Below are 22,817 nucleotides of genomic sequence, written 5' to 3'. Positions count from 1 at the left end.
ACAACACCACTCAACATATATTAACACACCTCGACACAGCGACACACACACACACACACACACACACACACACCCCTCGACACAGCGACATACACACACACTGCACACACACACACACACCAAACACAAAACTCGCAAACACGCCCACACACAGCTCTACACCACAGCCCACATCACACTGTCATTGGGACATAAACCATAGTGTCACATTTATCAATGTGCAAAGCTCATATCAAAATGAACACGCAGGCTTTAGGAAAATAACATCACAAAATACCCACTGATTAGCAACGATAGACAAAAGACAAATATACCCTACACGACGCCGCGACCACGTCATTTGCCACTAACTAAACTTAACAATACAGTACCCTTTGTTCCAGAACGCGTAAGCCATACCGTCACTGTTGTCAAGGTCATGCGATATGCTTCCTGACATTTCGTCCAAAGGGAAGGCCCGTTGCCTACGCGTCATGCGTGCACGTATTGTGATTTTCATTTCCGTGCTGGCCAGGTTATCATTTTTTATTTTTTTAAAGTGTTTCTTATAGTTATTACTTGGTTTACGATCAGAGCAGGAAAAAGCGTTGAAGATCGACACAGGTTCCTGCTGGCGTATCGAACCAATCAACTTTGAGAACTAAATTTCGCATGTGATTTTCATTTATTAATCTAGTTTTCTCCACCGTTATTGAACAATGTTGAAAGCGGTTTGGTTGTTGCCAGGGCACATTGACGAATGTAAGGGCCGGTAGGCGCGGGATAATGTGAGTGAGTATGGTTTTACGCCGCTTTTAGCAATATTCCAGCAATATCTCGGTGGGTGGACATCGGAAATGGGCTTGACACTTGTACCCTGACTTGTCACAGTGAAACAATTTGCTCAATCGATATTGTGATTGTGGATATACTTCGGTGACGTCATTAATGTCCACAACAACAAAAATCCACTATTACGTAATTCATTCTATTGTATGTGAGGCTTAGAACTTATCAATCAGCCCTCGTATCTCTATTTCTGTGATTTGTTTGTTTGTTTGTTGTTTAACACATCACTCAGTATTTCAGCTATATGACGGCGGTCTGTAAATAATCGAGTCTGAACTAGACAATCCAGCGATTGACATTATACACGAGCGTCGGAGAATACGATGACTTGCATCGACCAAGTCAGCGAGCCTGACCACCCGATCCCGTAGTCGCCTCTTACAAGAACGTGTTGATAAACCGGATCTTCATGGGTCCTATAACTGTGAGGATTCCATTGTTGGAGAATATTAACAAATGATACCCGGAACTTTATTTGTTCGTTTGTTTTACGCCGCGCTTGTGAATAATCGAGTCTGAACTAGACAATCCAGTGATTGACATCATGCAATTCGATGACATGCATCGACCAAGTCAGCGAGTCTGACCACCCGATCTCGTCAGTCGCCTTTTACGACAAGCATAGTCGCCTTTTACGGCAAGCATGGGTTGCTGAAGACCTATTTTACCCCGGAGCTTCACGGGACCCGGAGCTTTGAGTGTCCTGACATTCTATATGCATGGGTATGCGCGTTAGACGTAATATCATCGGGTAAAACATTTATGGGTTACTTATCGGATCGGTGAATAGGTTTTCCTTGCCTCATAATACCGTCCTGCGTACTCGCTGGACAGAGAATATATTTTGTCAGATGGACTTGGTCTATCATTCGTCCATCAACCTGCAGTACATAGTCACATTTTCAACATCTGAAACACAGATCCCATGTTAAACACACAATGTTATTACAACCTTTTTTATCTTGTACGATCGGAAAGAGATGTGAAGTATGACCTATGACCTATGCTATGGCCTGTGATCTCACATACCCCTGTCAATCAAATTACTCAGTTTTACTCCCTGAAACCGCTAGGTTAATGAAGTATATTTTTGTATGTGACCAAAGCTATGATGTTAAAGGTTGATCAGATTTTTAAAAAGAGGGATTCCACACCTATGGGGATCGGATCGGTAATCGTGGTGAAGAGCGGATCGAGCATTGGGGTGAAGAGCGGATCGGGCTCCGGGGTGAAGAGCGGATCGGGCTCCGGGGTGAAGAGCGGATCGGGCACCGGGGTGAAGAGCGGATCGGGCACCGAGGTGAAGAGCGGATCGGGCACCGGGGTGAAGAGCGGATCGGGCACAGGGGTGAAGAGTGGCCACTCAGTAATATTTCAGCTAAATTATGGTGGCCTTTAAATAATAGAGTATGGGCCGGACAATCCAGTGATTGACATTATGTTTGTTTGTTGTTTAACGCGGCACCCATCAATATTCCAGCTATATGACGGCGGCCTGTAAATAATTGAGTCTGAACCTGACAATCCAGTGATTGATATCGTGAGCATCGATCCACGCAATTGGGATACAATGACATGCATCAACCAAGTCAGCGAGCCTGACCACCCGATCCCGTTAGTCGCCTCTTACGACAAGCATAGTCACCTTTTACAGCAAGCATGGGTTGCTGAAGACCTATTCTACCCTGGGTCTTCAGGGGTCGATTGACATTATGAGTAACAATCCATGTTGATACACAATCAACCAAGTCACCCCATTCATTAAGTCGCCTCTTAACACCAGCATTCACGATTTGCAATATTCTCAAATTATCATTGCTTAACATAACTTGGTAAATGTATTTTAGAGAACATAACAATATTACAACTCTGTTCATCATCCAGTTTGGACGAAGCAAACCAAGGCTGATCGTCCAGAGGGGCAGAGAAGGTTACACTCAATCAGTCTCCTGGTTCTTGGGATATTATTCATACACACCAGCCATTATGACCATCAAATCCCCATTTCAATCAACTACTCAGAACAAATATGTGATAATAAAATTCTAACACTATGGGAAGAAAATTTCTCCATGTTGGCATGCCACACCAACAAGACATTTTACTTTGATGAACACTTCCAGATAAACATGTAAGAGTTATCTCCCCTGAAATACTCACAGCCCTATTAACAATAAGAACATCACACATTCATACTATTTACATGTTTTTATTTAACATTTCTATGACAAGTATTGATCTGACATATGTAAATGAGCTATACACCTCTAAACAAGTAAATGAGAGAGTTGTGCATCTTCCCGAGGCAAGAGAGTTAACTGACTTTAAAAGTTTCCACCCTTGCCGAACTAGGCTTGTATTATGGAGTTACATTTTGGCTGGACAAACGAGTCTATGCAGAGTCCAATCAAAATCGCGTAAAGAAATCGACATCCGGTTCGTAATATGCTGTGGATAGATTTGGGTCGATTGCAGGATTTGCAAAGCACCTGTACTGCCAATTTAGCATCAACATATAAATTTATATTCCAAATCTTTTCATGTTTTTAATTAAGGTCCAATCAAAATCGCGTAAGGAAATTGACATCCGGTTCGTAAACTGGGTGAAAACAAGGGTGGAAACTAGACTTTGAAAGCCAGTTAACTATCTTCCCTGGGGAAGATGGAGTTGGGTTGAATGCCACTTTGAACAGTATTCCAGTGCACAGGTCGGGAACTACTAACATGATGAAATCTCCGGGCAGACCAAGGATCATGACTGACAAGTCTGTGAATGAATCCTGGCAAAAGGGAGGCAACTCTTACCCCAAATGCTAACTTCGTTTAACTGCACTTCAAGCACATTCAGCAATATTCCAGCTAAATGTTGGGGCCTGTAAATAATAGAGTCTAGTCTGACTGCCCGATCTATTCAGTGAGTGAGTTGGGCTTAACACCTCTTTTAACAGTATTCCAGTTATATCACGGTGTGTCCGCTTAATATGGGAGGAAAGCCCGAAGTGATGCAGGTCTCAGACGTTTACCACTTCAGTGAAACCCACGAGCACGGGTATGGTGCTCGCAAACCTAGAAACATAATCGGGCGAACCAGGATTCAAACCCACAATCATAGGTTTCTGGCGTGCTCAAAGGGACGAATCGCGACGCCTTAGACGACTGGGCCACCCGTGCAACCTTCTCTTATGACCAGCAAAGGTTCCCGAGGACTAAATCTAACCTGGATTCCCCCTGGGTCCAACCCTCACTACTAATGTTTGTTTGTCTGTTTTTTGTTTAACGCCGCACTCAGAAATATTCCAGCTGTAAGTAATCGAGTCTGGACCAGACAATCATGTGATTGACAACATGAGCATCGATCCACGCAATTGGGATCGATGACACACATCAACCAAGTCAGCGAGTCTGACCACCCGATCCCATCCCTACTAATGAAGATGATATATGCACAAGATGAATAGATCATAGATCTATACAGAAAATATTATGTACAAGCTTGGTAAAAACATGAATTAATATAGAGTATTCTTCAGCAAACACATCCACATCATATGGAAAATTGTTGAATGACCTCCACAAAATGACCTCCAGTTCAAAGACAGCAGTATAAGGGCCTTGACAGGGAGAGGAGCATCACACACAACTAGGCCACAGTCTAGAAGGTGACTTTGGTGTGGAACTTCCTGAAAGCGCGTGAGATTCTCCACTGGTTGGGTTCCTCGTACTTGTTGTAGAGGGGCTCGATCTTCTGCTGTTTCTTCTGCCGGCTCAGCTTGGTGGGGTCGGAGAACTTGAAGAACTTGGAGGCGAACTCCACCAGCCACTTGGGGTCGATGGCCGTCACTTCTCTCATGTACTCCTTGGTAGTGAGGACCAGCTCATGGTACACCACCCTGGAAGTGGACATAGGGCAAGTCTTTAGTAACTAGAGCTGAATATCGCCTGATATCTTGCGGTGCAATGTGTATCATGATCCACCACATCAAACAGGCTAAAAAATATAATAGTCTTGCATGGGTGGATACAGCTTTTTTGAAAAGGGAGGGTGCACAATTAAGATCTATTTATTGTCTTTGGTGGTAATTTATACAGAAATAAAGATTTTTTTCGAAATAAAAAGGGGGGGGGTGCGCACCCCACCTCTGTATCCGCCCATGGTCTTGGTTCTCAGGCACCGCCCGCATCATCATAAAGTTGGACGCACATTTTGTTTTTATTTCGATTTTTACACAAAAACATCAGTCCAACAGTAGTCAAATACTGTATTCCTGTATTTTACTTACGTAGGAATACATTTATGTAGGAATACTTTTATGTAGCGAGGCCCTTTCCCAGGTTGATTGTACACAACTGTTTATTAGTCACATACTAGTTTGAACAACCCGGAAAAAAAAGACACCGCCCACCCGACTATATTTTCAAAAAACAGTTCTTTTATTTTTTTAAGCTATGGTAAGATTAGATGAAATCACTGACAAACAGCTCTAAAACCTCTTTCTTCATACATTTACGTATTGATATCTGAAAATCTTTAACAAAGAAAACCAAAAGAACAAAACAGGTTTAAATGAAGGGATGGTTATTAAATGTAACAATCCTCAGCTACCACGTGTTCTGCCATGCTTACAGGTGGTGATGTGCTATTTCTGCCATTATGGCACGTAACTCTTTTAGTTTCTTTCTATGACAATTCAAGTATCGTGTGTACCTAAGTATCGATCGTTATCATCATAGGTATTGGTGAATTGTTACAGCCCATAAAGTAAGTGGTGATAGAATTGAGAAACATAATCGGGGCGAATCAGGATTTGAACCCACAATCATAGGTTTCTGGCGTGCCCAAGGGACACAACTCTGCACAGCGAATCGCGGCGCCTTAGACGACTGGGCCACCCGTATATATACCATCTTATAGCTGCATTAGCTATGACGCGGCCGGGATCAAACCACCAACACCCTCCCAATCTCGGGGCAGATGCTCTATCCGCTGGACCAGAGGCTGTTTCCATGACCCCCAGACCTCGGCGACCTCATGCCCCACTTACCAGTCAGGCTGTCTGTTGAAGAGGGCACTGGAGGGGTGGATGTACACCACCTGGCTGTCCACTATCGTCCTGTAGCCTTCCTGTGGGTCCTTCTTGGCCGCGTTGCGGAAGAAACCTGAACAGATGGCCTTCTGTACCCGCGCCGTGTTCTTCCCACATGACACCACATCCAGCTTATGTCTGCAGGAGGAGAGGGTAGGATTTGTGGTTCATAATTAAGAAGTAACAAATAATATCCCCAAATGTTATAACTGTATTAAGAACCTTGCAATTCAATTGGTTAATCCACAACATGTGACGAAACAATACATTCTGAACCTAACTACCTTCGGCAGTCTGACCGGCACACCTCAGGGGTCGGGTCCTCGAGTCCTTGTTTTCACATATTGACATCACAGAGCTACAGATAAACCACGTATTTGCGAAAATACCCTCCAAAAATATTCAAAACCCATTTACTTTCAATTAACTTGCGTACAGAAATGCATGCATTAAATGAAAAACTCAAATTTATAAAATAGCTCACTTAAATACCCGATGAAGCTTTTTCAGTATGCGTGCAAAGGAGCTAATTTCCGAAACACAATTACGAGCAAATTTACTTTTCGAGTCAAGCCTTTCTATCTAAAACAGTTACATACATCTAAAACTTTATTTTATTTTTTTTAAATCTTAAAATGTTCACTAATTTTGTGAAAAACCCAATAGAGTGATGAATAGATGAGTGAAAAAATATTGGTTACCCAAGGAAAAATGTAATAACCCAATTAAAATAGAAACCCTAGAGTCAGAACTCAATTGCTCAAAAAGTGTTTTGGAGCTCTGCGTCGTCAAGAGTCATTATTTGTACAGTGTTAGCATCATTAACATACACACGGATCACCTGGGCCACACTTCTTATTTCTAAATACCCACACATATCTTTATGATGTGAAGTACATACAGTCTATATATAATGATTCCATCAATCAAGCAGCCTTTAACAAACTAAATGGACAAACTCAGCCTCCTTTAGAGATCTATAGTGGCCTATAATAGAACTAGCAATCTTGTCCTCCATTGTAGTCCTCCATTGCGATAGTCATAGCTCCAATATTATGATAGTAGCTGCCATACTTTACATTAGACACACGATAGTTGTAGGATTAATAAAAAATTGTGGAACTGTTCTGTTTCTCTTAGCAATCTAAGCACTACGACAGTCATAAGACTGCGGTTAAATGTAGGAATTACGATTTTCTTAGCACTAAGACTGCATTGTAGAAAAGACCTGTTGAGAATTCACAGCTCTCATACTTAAACAGACCCATGACAGTCATAGCACCAACAGCACGGCGACCTCACTAGGCCTATTGTGAATTCATAGCTACCATACTTAAACAGACCCATGACAGTCATAGCCCCAAAAGCACACTGACCTCGCTCGGCCTATTGTGAATTCACAGCTACCATACTTAAACAGACCCATGACAGTCATAGCCCCAAAAGCACACTGACCTCGCTCGGCCTATTGTGAATTCACAGCTACCATACTTAAACAGACCCATGACAGTCATAGCCCTAACAGCACACCAACTTCGCTCGGCCTATTGTGAACTAGCTACCATACTTAAACAGACCCATGACAGTCATAGCTCTAACAGCACGTCGACCTAGCTCGGCCTATTGTGAATTCACAGCTACCATACTTAAACAGACCCATGACAGTCATAGCCCCAAAAGCACGTCAACGTAGCTCAGCCTATTGTGAATTCACAGCTACCATACTTAAACAGACCCATGACAGTCATAGGCCCAACAGCACATCGACCTCACTCGGCCTACTGTGAATTCACAGCTACCATACTTAAACAGACCCATGACAGTCATAGCCCCAACAGCACGTCGACCTAGCTCGGCCTATTGTGAATTCACAGCTACCATACTTAAACAGACCCATGACAGTCATAGATCAAACAGCACATCATCTCACCCGGCCTATTGTGAATTCATAGCTACCATACTTAAACAGACCCATGACAGTCATAGCCCCAACAGCACATCGACCTATCTCGGCCTATTGTGAATTCACAGCTACCATACTTAAACAGACCCATGACAGTCATAGCCCCATCAGCACACCGACCTCACTCGGCCTATTGTGAATTAACAGCTACCATACTTAAACAGACCCATAACAGTCATAGCCCCAACAGCACATCGACCTCACTCAGCCTATTGTGAATTCACAGCTACCATACTTAAACAGACCCATGACAGTCATAGCCCCAACAGCACATTGACCTAGCTAGGCTGTTGTGATCCTAGAGAAGGGTCAAAGTTCAAACCTGTCCATGATTCCCAGCATCTGTTTGCGGACGTCCTGCGCTCGTTTGAGTGTCCGGATCTGAACGAAGTTTTCGTAGCACCACGGGCTGGCAAACCTGTTGTTCTTCCAGGAATTGTACACGGCCAACAGAGTCAAGTGGTCCCCCTCTGGCTGGTGGAACTTGGCCTTCTTCTGGTCAGCTATAGCCTGCTTGTCCTGTTACAGTGGTGATTAAAACACAGCCATAACATTCCTGAAGCCTGAGATCACATCAGTGCAGTAACCCAGCCTTAATAAATCTTGCTTGTCCACTAGTCCCAGATTAAAAGGGGGGGGGGGGGGGGGGGGGATGTCATGAAAAAGTGACTCAGCAAAAGAGATGGAGGGGAGTGGGGGAGTCGCCAAATTTATTACAGCTTTATGGTGGGGAGGGGGCATGAACACATGACACAGTTGTATTATTTCTAATAAAAAAGGTTTACCGGGTACTATTTAGGGACTGGGCATTTATTATATCTAAGACGAAGTCACCCCCCATCCTTTAATAAATGATAAATAAAATTAAAAAGCAACATAAATGTTCTGTATTGCATAAATTATAGCGAGTAAAATAGTTACAGATTACAGGTTCCTAGGACAGAATCTTGTCAGTGGTTAAATGATGTGCACTGACCGCAACCTTCTAAAGCTCAGTTTTAAGTACAATGCATGAAAATTCAAGTCAAATTACTATTTTTTTCACATGTTCAAGGTATTTTCAAAATTCAAGATGATTCAAAAGTGAAGCATAAACTTTACTGCATTTTCAACCCTGTTTGTTTAACACCATCAGATGGTGGACTGTCAATAATCAAGTCTGGACCAGACAATCCAGTGATTGACATCATGAGCATCGATCAACGCAGTTGGTATACGATGACATGCATCAACCAAGTCAGCATGCTTGACTACCTGATCCCATTAGTTGCCTCTTACGGCAAGCATAGTCGCCTCTTACGGCAAGCATGGGCTGCTGAAGACCTATGCTTCTGCGGATCTTCATGGGTCGACACCTGGACCAGTTTGTGTGTCCACCATGTCCACATTTTCCTGTCGTCTGTCCTTCCTTACCTTGGGTCTGTAGAAGACGTTCTGTACAGACAGCATGGAGACGATGGTGAGGATCTCGTCGCTGCAGGTGAGGTGGACGGACATGATCAGCATCTTGGACAGCATGGGCTCCAGGGGGAACTCGGCCATCTGGGGATGGGGAGGGGGGACAATAATTACCATTTATCATAAACTCGGGGAGTGAGTCAGTCAGTATGATTTTGTGCTGTTTGGGCAATATTCTAGCAATGTGACAGCAGGGCAAACCAGAAATGACCACATTGTACCCAAGTGGGGAATCGAACCCTGGTATTCGTCCTGATGAGCGAACACTTTAACCACTAGGCAACCCTACCTGCCTCAATCACCATTATTACTTATCCAAAATTCTAACTGTTAGATAACAAGGTAATCATATTGCAAACTCTGTTTACTGTTTAACGCAACAGTCAGCAATACTCCAGCAATTTGCAGATTTTGGTTGATTGCAGGTTTTGCAAAGTATGTGTACCGTCAGATATTTTCTAAATCTTTTCATGTTTTTAATCAAGGTGCTCACATGATTTGATGCACTTCGATCAAGCCCAGAAATTCCAGCCTAGTTCAGCAAGGGCGGAAACTGGACTTTTACAGTCAGTTAACGCCCTTGCCTCGGGAAGGGGAGTCCTCAAAGAAGTAAAAAAAAGTCTCAACATTAGCCAGAAAGCTGTGACACGCTATACGTGGATAGTGTCCGTGGTGTCATGTGACCAGTGCACCACCAGCTGTCTACCGCTTCCTGACCTAGGTGTGAGGTGAGCGTCTCTCTCGCTCAATAACACAATAAGATTTGTTTGTTTGTTGTTTAACGCCACATTCGGCAATATTTCAGCTATATGACGACCGTCAGATTGACATCATGAGCATCGATCTACACAATTGGGATATGATGACATGCTTCAATCAAGTCAGCACACCTGACCACACAATACCATTAGTCGCCCCTTACAGCAAGCATAGGTTGCTGAAGACCTATTCTACCCTGGATCTTCACAGGTTACACAATAAGAATAGAATAACACAATGACCCTCCACCATTCCCGACCTTGGTGCAAGGTGAACTCTCTTGCTCAATGACACAATAAGAATAGAATCTAACACAATGACCCCTACCATCTACTGCTCCCCGACCTTTGTGCAAGGTGAACTCTCTCACTCAATGACACAATAAGAATAGAATCTAACACAATGACCCCTACCCTCAACTGCTTCCCGACCTTGGTGTGAGGTGAACTCTCTCTCTCTCTCTCAATGACACAATAAGAATAGAATCTAACACAATGACCCCCTACCCTCTACTGCTTTCCGACCTTGGTGCGAGGTGAGCTCTCTCACTCAATGACACAATAAGAACAGAATCTAACACAATGACCACCTACCCTCTACTGCTTCCCGACCTTGGTGTGAGGTGAACTCTCTCACTCAATAACACAATACCAATAGAATCTAACACAATGACCACCTACCCTCCGGCCCAGCCTGGTCAGCAATCCTTCATCGTCCAGAGCACTGAGGGCATGAAGCTGCTCCATGGCCGATATCAACGTCTGCATGGGTGGCGCGTCCATGAAGTCAAAGGACAGGAGGTCATTGATGCCCATGGCCTTCAGGGACAACACGGTGGAGGCCAGGTTGGTGCGCTGGATTTCCGGGACGTTGGTCGGCAGCATCTCGTCTCGGTAGGCTCGCTCCGTGTACAGACGGTAACACTTCCCCGGACCGGTCCGCCCGGCTCGGCCTGCACGCTGCTTGGCCTGGGCCTGCAATGTGTGTTACAATGTGTTACAATGTGTTACAGTGTTTGTTACAATGTTACAAGAGTTGGAAATAAACAGGGTCATGGTCTCCCTTTGGATTTTCTTCTACAGTATTCTTATCTAGACACTGCCTAGACTTATTAACGCCCAGTCGTAACTTATAAACATAAGGATAATGCTGCGCAGAGTGAGTGAGTGAGTTGGGTTTAACGCCGCTTTTAACAGTATTCCAGTTATATCACAGCGTGTCAGCTTAATGTGGGAGGAAAGCCCATAGTGATGCAGGTCTCAGATGTTTACCACTTCGGTGAAACCCACAAGCACTGGTATGGTGCTGACAAACCTAGAAACATAATCGGGGCGAACCAGGATTCGAACCCACAATCATAGGTTTCTGGCGTGCCCAAGAGACGCAACTCTGCATAGCGAATCGCGGCGCCTTAGACAACTGGGCCAACCGTGCCCCCTAATGCCACCTAGATGTTAACTTATCAACATAAGGATAACACCGCTAGATGTTAACTTATTAACATAAGGATAACGCGGCTAGATGTTAACTTATTAACATAAGGATAACGCCACATGGATGTTAACTTATTAACATAAGGATAACGCCGCTAGATGTTAACTTATTAACATAAGGATAACGCCACATGGATGTTAACTTATTAACATAAGGATAACGCCGCTAGATGTTAACTTATTAACATAAGGATAACGCCACATGGATGTTAACTTATTAACATAAGGATAATGCAACATGGATGTTAACTTATAAACTTTAGGATAACGCCGCCCAGATGTTAACTTATCAACATAAGGATAACGCTGCATAGATGTTAACTTATAAACTTTAGGATAACGCCACCCAGATGTTAACTTATTAACATAAGGATAACGCTGCATAGATGTTAACTTATAAACTTTAGGATAACGCCACTCAGATGTTAACTTACTAACATTAGGATAACGCCGCCCAGATGTTAACTTATTATAGGAACCCTTGTGTTTGAATATGGTACATGGGTATGTTGAGGAAGTTCCATGCTGAATATTGTTGAAATATCACAGTACAAACTGTTACCAAACAGAAAGCTCTATACGACAATCAGTTTTTCAATATTCAACAAAATGCCAAGTTTAAGAAATAATCATGAAAACAACGACTGTTTCCCCCATTCCCCCATGTCGTCCCACCTACCTGTGAGATGGGCGTGACAATCAGCTGATCCATGCCCGTCTTGGAGTTGTACACCTTCTGTTTCACAAAGCCGGGATCCACCACATAATAAATGCCATCAATCGTCAGCGACGTCTCCGCAATGTTGGTTGCTATGACAACCTTCCTGGATCCAGGTGGCGCCGGTTCGAAGATTCTGGTCTGCATCTCGCTGGGCAGGGCGCTGTACACGGGGAGAATGATGAGGTCGGGTACCTCGGGACCCATGGCCTTCATCCGCTCGTAGAGGATCTCGCATGCGGAGTCGATCTCCTCCTGACCAGTAAGGAAGAGCAGGATGTCGCCTGTGTGGTACAGAGACAGTCAGGCATCATGGTGGACAGAGATGAAGAACAGAGCGATTGACATAACTAGAAAGTGATTCCATGTTCTTTGTGTTGGCCAACCAAGCACATTTTTGCGTTTATGTTTCCATCAACTGAAAGGACATTTGGCCATGCCCACTAATGGACTACTGTTTCCTGATTGGCTGATAATAGAATGGGAGGAGCCTTGCATTATGGCAATGAACAATGTTTCTGATTTTGTTTTGTTGTCTTGAGTTTCGTATGTGTTGATGATTAAACAAGCAGTCTGTGAAGTTATTATTGTTGATTTTTTCATTTGTAAGAATTGACAATATGTTTTTGCCTTTTTGGAGTCAAATACATAAAAAACTGGTGGCACAATTTGTGTAAATCCGCACCATATACACAGAAATATTGAAGTGAATTCTTAATTAAGGAGTGTCAGACTGGGCCACCTGTGCCCCCCAGGGCCTAATTAGATATACAACTGTGTTCATTTAACTGTGCAACGTGTCTCAAATCAATCACAGATCATGACTGACTTATCACAGTGTTCCCTATGTGTAATCCCTGAGTCTCTATCCCTAGTGCCAGGTGTCTATGTGTAATCACTAAGTCAGCACTACTTGGAGCCAGGTGTCTATGTGTAATCCCTGAGTCAGCACTACTTGGAGCCAGGTGTCTATGTGTAATCCCTGAGTCAGCACTACTTGGAGCCAGGTGTCTATGTGTAATCACTCAGTCAACACTACTTAGAGCCAGGTGTCTATGTGTAATCACTAAGTCAGCACTACGTAGAGCCAGGTCTATGTGTAATCACTAAGTCAGCACTACGTAGAGCCAGGTGTCTATGTGTAATCACTAAGTCAGCACTACTTGGAACCAGGTGACTATGTGTAATCACTAAGTCAGCACTACTTGGAGCCAGGTGTCTATGTGTAATCACTAAGTCAGCACTACTTGGAGCCAGGTGTCTATGTGTAATCACTCAGTCAGCACTACTTAGAGCCAGGTGTCTATGTGTAATCACTAAGTCAGCACTACGTAGAGCCAGGTGTCTATGTGTAATCACTAAGTCAGCACTACTTGGAACCAGGTGTCTATGTGTAATCACTCAGTCAGCACTACTTGGAGCCAGGTGTCTATGTGTAATCACTAAGTCAGCACTACTTGGAGCCAGGTGTCTATGTGTAATCACTAAGTCAGCACTACTTGGAGCCAAGTGTCTATGTGTAATCACTCAGTCAGCACTACTTGGAGCCAGGTGTCTATGTGTAATCACTAAGTCAGCACTACTTGGAACCAGGTGTCTATGTGTAATCACTCAGTCAGCACTACTTGGAGCCAGGTGGAAGTGCTCACCTGGAGGTTCTGTCAGGTGGATCTGCATGACGGTGATCATGGATGCGTCCAGGTAGTCAGTCTCTGCCTCTTTGGTGTACAGGATTTCCACTGGGTATGTTCGCCCGGGGATCGTGAAGATTGGCTGCACAAAGAAGCAGATGACCAATAACACAGCGTAAGCACCAATGTTACAACTGTCTGACTGTAGCCTGCAATGTTACAGCTGTATGACTGTAGGTAGCAATGTTACAGCTGTATGACTTTAGGCTGCAATGTTACAGCTGTCTGACTGTAGCCTGCAATGCTACAGCTGTATGGCTGTAGGTAGCAATGTAACAACTGTCTGACTGTAGCCTGCAATGTTACAGCTGTATGACTGTAGGTAGCAATGTAACAACTGTATGACTGTAGGCTGCAATGTTACAGCTGTATGACTGTAGGTAGCAATGTTACAGCTGTATGACTGTAGGCTGCAATGTTACAGCTGTCTGACTGTAGCCTGCAATGCTACAGCTGTATGACTGTAGCCTGCAATGTAACAACTGTCTGACTGTAGGCTGCAATGTTACAGCTGTATGACTGTAGCCTGCAATGTTACAGCTGTATGACTGTATGATGGCAATGTTACAACTGTCTGACTGTAGGCTGCAATGTTACAGCTGTCTGACTGTAGCCTGCAATGTTACAACTGTATGACTGTAGGTAGCAATGTTACAGCTGTATAACTGTAGGATGGCAATGTTACAACTGTCTGACTGTAGCCTGCAATGTTACAGCTGTATGACTGTAGGCAGCAATGTTACAGCTGTATGACTGTAGCCAGCAATGTTACAGCTGTATGACTGTAGGCAGCAATGTTACAACTGTCTGACTGTAGGCAGCAATGTTACAGCTGTATGACTGTAGGCAGCAATGTTACAGCTGTATGACTGTAGGTAGCAATGTTACAACTGTCTGACTGTAGCCTGCAATGTTACAACTGTATGACTGTAGGCAGCAATGTTACAGCTGTATGACTGTAGGATGGCAATGTTACAGCTGTATGACTGTAGGTAGCAATGTTACAGCTGTATGACTGTAGGCAGCAATGTTACAGCTGCATGACTGTTGGCTGCAATGTTACAGCTGCATGACTGTAGCCAGCAATGTTACAGCTGTATGACTGTAGGCAGCAATGTTATGGCTGTATGACTGAAGGCAGCAATGTTACAGCTGTATGACTGTAACCAACAATATTACAGTTGCATGACTGTTGGCAGCGATGCTACATCTGTATTACTGTAGCCAGCAATGTTACAGCTGTATGACTGTAGGCACCTATGTTACAGCTGTATGACTGTAGTCAGCCATGTTACTGTTGTAAGATTGTAGGCACCATTGTTACAGCTGTATGACTGTAGGCAGCAATGTTACAGCTGTATGACTGTAGGCAGCAATGTTACAGCTGTATGACTGTAGGCAGCAATGTTACAGCTGTATGACTGTAGGATGGCAATGTTACAGCTGTATGACTGTAGCCAGCAATGTTACAGCTGTATGACTGTAGGATGGCAATGTTACAGCTGTATGACTGAAGGCAGCAATGTTACAGCTGTATGACTGTAGGCAGCAATTTTACAGTTGAATAGGAAAAAATAAAGTTCATAACCAGCTTTCGATCCACATGTTAAAATTCTGCAGCGTATTTCATGTGTTCTACGGCAGATAAATGCAAAATTCTACAAGAGTTCTGCACAAAATGTGATTTTCTGAAAGATGGGCACATTTCTGCCAAATATTCTGCCACCACAGAATCGCAGAATACAGCGGGGACTGATCATAGAATGCCAGTGCCTCGCTCAACACAGCAATCTTAGTGATATGACCATCTGTGTTAAAGCTTTGCAGAAACCAGGTCCCTGTAGCCTGCACTTCAACATCAATACTATTACAGTGGATGACTAAATGATAATTGACAACCAGCCAGGTGAGTCTGAGGTGACACAATCATGGCTCCCATCTTAGCCAGCTCTTACATCACACATAGTGACTGAATGAGTGAGTGAGTGAGTTTGGCTTAACACCGCTTTTAACAGTATTCCAGTTATATTACGGCGTGTCAGCTTAATGTGGGAGGAAAGCCCAAAGTTATGCAGGTCTTAGACGTTTACCACTTCGGTGAAAGCCACGAGCGCGGGTATGGTGCTGACAAACCGAGAAACATAATCGGGGCGAACCGGGATTTGAACCCACGATCGTAGGTTTCTGGCGTGTCCAGGGGACGCAACTCTGCACAGCGAATCGCGGCGCCTTAGACGACTGGGCCACCCTTGCCCCCACATCACACAGACTCTGCACTTGTAAAACTAATGGGACGTATTGCCTAAAAGTGATGACTTACAGCTTCAAAGAAGTACTGTGAGAACTTGACAGCATCAAGGGTGGCCGACGTCACTATCAACTTCAACTCCGGCCTTTTCTTCACAGCCTGTAAAGACAAAACATCATCTTTATACTGAAACTGCAAAGAGTCATAGACAATTCCTAGGACTCCAACTGTGATGGGTTGAAAGGGTAGTTTTCCAAAACTAGATGGTCTTACTCCACACGAAGCAATATTCCAGCAACAATACCACAGCAGGGAAACAAGAAACATTCAACTTTTATGTCTGTCTAAAGGATGTAATATTAGGAATGGTATTTGTTATTGCCGCTTGGACTTAAATCAGCTTAACTGTATCAGGATAATTTTCACAATGTGGTCCTAATGTTATAGTAGTGTGTGTGTATTACTTGAACATGTCATGTTGGTTGTTACATCCCTTGTTACAGCCTTTGTTACAGCCCTTGCTACAGCCTTTGTTATAGCCCTTGTTACAGCCCTTGTTACATCCCTTACTACAGCCTCTTACAGCCCTTGTTACATCCCTTGCTACAGCCTGTTACAGCCCTTGTTACAGCCTCTGTTACATCCCTTACTACAGCCTCTTACAGCCCTTGTTACATCCCTTGCTACAGCCTGTTACAGCCCTCGTTACAGCCTCTGTTACATCACTTACAACAGCCTCTTACAGCCCTTGTTACATACCTTGCTACAGCCCGTTACAGCCCTTGTTATAGCCTCTGTTACAGCCCTTGTTACAGCCTCTGTTACTACAGCCTCTTACAGCCCTTGTTATAGCCTGTTACATCCCTTGCTACAGCCCTTGTTACAGCCCTTGTTACATCCCTTGTTACAGCCTGTTACATCCCTTACTACAGCCTCTTACAGCCCTTGTTATAGCCTCTGTTACAGCCTTTGTTACAGCCCTTGTTACAGCCTGTTACACCCCTAACTACAGCCTCTTACAGCCCTTGATACATCCCTTGCTACAGCCTTTGTTAAAGCTCTTGTTACAGCCTGTTACACCCCTTACTACAGCCTCTTACAGCCCTTGTTACATCCCTTGCTACAGCCCTTGTTACATCCCTTGTTACAGCCTGTTACATCCCTTACTACAGCCTCTTACAGCCCTTGTTACATCCCTTGCTACAGCCCTTGTTACATCCCTTGTTACAGCCTGTTACATCCCCTACTACAGCCTCTTACAGCCCTTGTTACATCCCTTGCTACAGCCTTTGTTAAAGCCCTTGTTAAAGCCCTTGTTACAGCCTATGTTACATCCCTTACTACAGACTCTTACAGCCCTTGTTACATCCCTTGCTACAGCCTATTACAGCCCTTGTTACAGCCTGTTACATCCCTTGCTACAGCCTGTTACATCCCTTGTTACAGCTTTTGTTGCAGCCCTTGTTACATCCCTTGCTTCAGCCCTTGTTACAGCCTTTGTGACAGCCCTTCTAACATCCCTTGTTACATCCTTTGTTACAGCCCTTGTTACAGCCCTTGTTACAGCCTCTGTGACATCCCTCGCTACAGTCTCTGTAACAGCCCTTGCTACAGCATTTGTTAAAGCCCTTGTTACAGCATGTTACAGCCCTTGTTACATCGCTTGTTACATCCCTTGTTAAAGCCTATGTTACAGCCCTTGTTACAGCTTTTGTTACAGCCCTTGTTACATCCCTTGCTTCAACCCTTGTTACAGCCTTTGTTACATCCCTTGCTTCAACCCTTGTTACAGCCTTTGTTACATCCCTTGCTTCAACCCTTCTTACACCCCTTGTTACATCCTTGTTACAGCCTTTGTTACAGCCCTTGTTACATCCTTGTTACAGCCTTTGTTACAGCCCTTGTTACATCCCTTGTTACAGCCTCTGTGACACCCCTTGCTACAGACTCTGTTACAGCCCTTGCTACAGCATTTGTTAAAGTACTTGCTACAGCCTCTGTTTCAACCCTTGTTACATCCCTTGTTACTGCTTTTGTTAAAGCCCATTTTACAGCCTTTGTTAAAGCCCTTGTTACAGCCTTTGTTAAAGCCTTTGTTAAAGCCCATGTTACAGCCTTTGTTAAAGCCCTTATTACAGCCTTTGTTAAAGCCCTTGTTACAGCCTTTGTTAAAGCCCTTGTTACAGCCTTTGTTAAAGCCCATGTTACAGCCTTTGTTAAAGCCCTTGTTACAGCCTTTGTTAAAGCCCATGTTACAGCCTTTGTTAAAGCCCTTGTTACAGCCTTTGTTAAAGCCCATGTTACAGCCTTTGTTAAAGCCCTTGTTACAGCCTTTGTTAAAGCCCATGTTACAGCCTTTGTTAAAGCCCTTGTTACAGCCTTTGTTAAAGCCCTTGTTACAGCCTTTGTTAAAGCCCTTGTTACAGCCTTTGTTAAAGCCCTTGTTACAGCCTTTGTTAAAGCCCTTGTTACAACCATTGTTAAAGCCCTTGTTACAGCCTTTGTTGAAGCCCTTGTTACAACCATTGTTACAGTCCCGGTAACATCCCTAGCCCCAGGTTCTGAAACAATGCTGCTCAAGGAGACTCACAGCTTTAAGAAGTCCGAACAAGACATCCGTATGGATGGTCCTCTCATGGGCTTCGTCCAACATGATGATGGAGTACTGGACAAGGTCAGGGTCGATCAGACACTCTCGCAGCAGCATACCATCTGTCATGTACTTGATCTTCGTCTCGGGGCTCGTACAGTCCTCAAAACGAATGGTGTAGCCAACCTGTGCAAAAACAGTCAGGACAAGTGAACAAACTCCTGCTGACATGGGACATGGTCACATCTGCATCTTTCTTGGTTTGTTGTTTAACGAGGCACTTGGCATTATTCTAGCTGTATGACAGTGATCTTTAAATAATCAAATTTTGTGATTGTCAGAAAAATCAATGTTTGCCAAATGAACAAAACTGGAAATGTGTAATAATCACAAACTCATAAATATATCAGGAAAATGTGAGGAAAGATTTTCAATACTCTAGAACATAAAATATATTTACTTATCCTCCTCAAAATTATAGTGAGTGAGTGAGTATGGTTTTAGGTCGCTTTAGCAATATTCCAGCAATATCACTTCAGGGACACTGGAAACTGGGTTTCACACATAGTACCCATGTGGGAAATCAAACCCAGGTCTTCAGCACGATGAGCGAACGCTTTAACCACTAGGCTACCCCACTGCCCCCTTAAGGCAAAGTTAAAAGACAATAATGTCAGCAGGTATTATTTGGTGCAAAGTGGTCTTAGACCCAACAAAGATGCATGTCTGAAACTGCAGATGACTGACCTCCTGTCCGAGACGGCAACCAAACTCCTCTGATACTCGCTTGGCCACCGACATGGCTGCCACTCTCCTGGGTTGTGTACAGCCAATCTTCCCCCTCGTGGTGTAGCCCACCTCAGCCAAGTACTGTGTGATCTGAGTTGTCTTCCCTGAACCAGTCTCTCCAATCACGATCAGTATCTGGTTGTCATTGACCGCCTGCAGACAAGTTACATCTGTTAATTTCAATTTGTTTTGTTTATTTGTTAGTTTGCTTGACGCCGAAAATTAAGGGAGTGAGTGAGTTTGGTTTTACGTCGTTTTTAGCAGGGACACTGGAAAATGGGCTTCACACTTTGTACCCATGTGGGGAATCGTGGGGCGACGAGCCAATGCTTTAACCACTATCCTCACCACTGCCTCAGAACATTAAGTAGTATTCAAACCATAAGACAGTGGCCCAAAAATACTTGAGTCTGAACTTGAGGTGAGGTGAAATTGGGTTTAACGTCGCATCCAAGATTATTGCACTTATATAGCAACATGCATGCACGTGTGTGTGTGTGTATGTGTGGCTGCTTGTACTAGACCGGACTGATGCCGATTTATAGTGCTAGCTCACTGAGATACCATGCCGCAGTTTAACATGAATACCCCATTCAGACACAGTATACTGACTCCGAGCCGACCAGTCCTTGCTTTAACCCTTAATGCCGAGCGCCAGACAGGGTAACAACAAGTACCATCTTTTAACGTCTTTTGGTATGACGCGGTCGGGGATCGAACCCTGGACCTTCCGCTCTCCGGTCGGACGCTCTACCACTAGACCACGGAGGCGGTCTGGTTATAAGGAATACGACAAATGGCCGGGACTAAAAACTAAGTTTGTTATATCGGTCAGTTCATTAAAAGCGTGTTCGTTATAAACGTAATTAGATTGGACAGCTATTTTTAGAGTTATACTATTCGTATACGGCTCAACACAAAGCTATAGCAGTGAATGGTCCAGGATAAAAATGGAGACATAATAATACACTTGATAATTAAGGATTCTGCAAAGCCAATCAATGGTCATTTTTATATTTTAAGTGACACCATCAGAATTCCCCTTCCATCTAGTGGATCAGCTCAAGAGTTGTCTCCCTTACCTTGGAGAGTTCGTCCTTCAGCTTGAAGATGGGCAGACTCTGCCGCTGTTCCAGGAGGGACTTCTTCTCCTTCTTGCCGTACGACGCCTTAGCGCCCCCCGTGATGTGTTTCTTCCACTCAGGGACGTCGTTCGGGGCCATCCCCACACCACGCATGTTCGCAGCCAGCTTTCGTCCATCACCTGTACACATATTTACAGTCAAAAGGCCATCCTCAACATATGTTTATCAAGTCTTGAATTATGTCTACAAATAAAACATTATACACATTTCCCTGGATATTAAAGGATGTGATAATTAGAAGAAACGAAATACATTTGTCATTGGCTTCAGAATGTAACCATGGTAATTGCCCTAGAGTGAGTGAGTGAGTATGGTTTAACGCCGCTTTTAGCAATATTCCAGCAATATCACGGCGGGGGACACCAGAAATGGGCTTCACACATTGTACCCATAATTGCCCTAGAACAGATTGTTCTATTAATGTTAGTGTAGAAAGCATAGTACCTTTGGGCAGACTTTTATTGTCAAACTATGTCTAAGGTTTATGGAGGAATAGAACCCTTGTTGTTTGATAAGGACTCATGCCTTCTACAAAGCCAAACATGAGGTGAGGTGGTGAGGTGAAATGGGGTTTAACATCGCGTCCAAGATTATTGCACTTATATAGCGACGTGCATGCACGTGCGTGGCTGCTTGTACTAGTCCGGACTGATGCCGATTTATAGTGCTAACCCACTGAGACACCATGTCTCAGTTTAACATGAATACCCCACTCAGACACAGTATACTGACTCCGAGCCAACCAGTCCTTGCTCTAGCCCCTTAATGCCGAGCGCCAGACAGGGTAACAACAAGTAGCATCTCTTAGCGTCTTTTGGTATGACGAGGTCGGGGATCGAACCCGGACCTTCCGCTCTCCTGGCATACGCTCTACCACTAGACCACGGTCCCAAACATGACATATGAACACTAGACTTTTTATGGATAACAACTTCTTTATTGTTTGTAGCAACATTTCACGTCTACTTCTTGCCCCTTCAAGGGTCAAATACTGATTCAGCCAGGGTGTTATCAAGTCAATATACACTTACTCACTGTTCACCCAATGAAGAGGCAACATTAGCCCTGTAATGTCATAAGGCCACACTTTTTTAATCTTATGTTTCACAAATTTATTCGAGCTTTGCCACACAAGGTTGTTTGAAATAAAAATAAATGTCATTCATTCATTCATTCATTCATTCATTCATTCATTCATTAATTCATGTTTATTTATTTATTAATTCATGTTTATTTATTTATTTGTTTGTTTGTTTGTTTGTTTGTTTGAAAGTCATTCTGCTGTTGAGGTAAAACTGCAGGTGACCTCTTGAATCACTGATAGTAGTGTACAAATGGAATATGTATAACATTTGATATTGAGGGTCTATATTACTAGCGGAAGACATAAGAAAAATATATATTTTTATGTTTAATTTATTTCTTAGACAGGCTGTTTTTCATTCGGGGTGAATGGCCCTTGAAACGAAAAATATAAAATGTGTGGCCTAACAAACAATATAGAAGTTGTTATTCACGAAAATGTAATGTCTTTAAGTTTTTCCAACTTCGTAGTGCCTGTCAAAGACTTGAATCAGTAAAATTAGAGCTGCCAATATGTCACGATGTTTAAGGTAGGAAGTTTTGGGGATGTGGTCTCAGGATATTTTGTCATAATTCTATCTCTAATTTGAAATATATCTATAACGAGTGTTAATGCAGGTCTGGAAAGGACAACAGTATCTTACTTTCAGGCATGGGGTCGATCCAGTGGTTGTTGAGTCCGGCTGGGACGGAGTCCATCTCCGCTTCTCTCTGCGCCTGCTTCAACTCCCTCCGCTCCTTCTGTAGCGCACTCTGCATCATGGCCGACTGCGCCAGAGAACCATCAGGATTCTGAAAGATGATATATATCGTAAATCAATCTGCAGTCACCAATATTTGCTTATTTCTATTTTATTCATTTCTGTCACAAAAGGGTTGGTATCTTTATATGGTGTTTGCCGTAGTTGTTTGCTGTTTGGCGCCATACTAAATATTCAAGCAATATGACAACGACCAGCAAATAATTA

General features: G+C 43.6%; 1 protein-coding gene across 1 annotated transcript in view; it reads right to left on the bottom strand.

The window, feature by feature from the left end:
- Positions 1 to 3,070: 3,070 nt before the first annotated feature.
- Positions 3,071 to 22,817, bottom strand: part of LOC139464968 (ATP-dependent RNA helicase DHX8-like) — a 30,806-nt gene continuing 11,059 nt past the window's right edge. Inside the window, exons 11-22 of the mRNA XM_071246606.1 lie at positions 22,494 to 22,641; positions 20,704 to 20,885; positions 19,580 to 19,774; positions 18,833 to 19,018; positions 16,315 to 16,401; positions 13,953 to 14,076; positions 12,265 to 12,587; positions 10,773 to 11,066; positions 9,289 to 9,417; positions 8,198 to 8,394; positions 5,871 to 6,050; positions 3,071 to 4,718 (exon numbers count right to left, since the gene is read on the bottom strand). Coding sequence (XP_071102707.1) covers positions 4,481 to 4,718; positions 5,871 to 6,050; positions 8,198 to 8,394; positions 9,289 to 9,417; positions 10,773 to 11,066; positions 12,265 to 12,587; positions 13,953 to 14,076; positions 16,315 to 16,401; positions 18,833 to 19,018; positions 19,580 to 19,774; positions 20,704 to 20,885; positions 22,494 to 22,641 — 2,283 coding nt within the window. The 3' untranslated portion in view covers positions 3,071 to 4,480. The remainder of the gene's footprint in view (positions 4,719 to 5,870; positions 6,051 to 8,197; positions 8,395 to 9,288; positions 9,418 to 10,772; positions 11,067 to 12,264; positions 12,588 to 13,952; positions 14,077 to 16,314; positions 16,402 to 18,832; positions 19,019 to 19,579; positions 19,775 to 20,703; positions 20,886 to 22,493; positions 22,642 to 22,817) is intronic.

The sequence above is a fragment of the Haliotis cracherodii genome, unplaced genomic scaffold, assembly GCF_022045235.1.
Source record: "Haliotis cracherodii isolate W230 unplaced genomic scaffold, xgHalCrac1.p SCAF_17, whole genome shotgun sequence".
In the NCBI taxonomy this organism is placed as follows: Eukaryota; Metazoa; Mollusca; class Gastropoda; order Lepetellida; family Haliotidae; genus Haliotis; species Haliotis cracherodii.
Note: the sequence above shows the minus strand (reverse complement) of the source record. Positions and strands in the feature narration are given on the sequence as shown.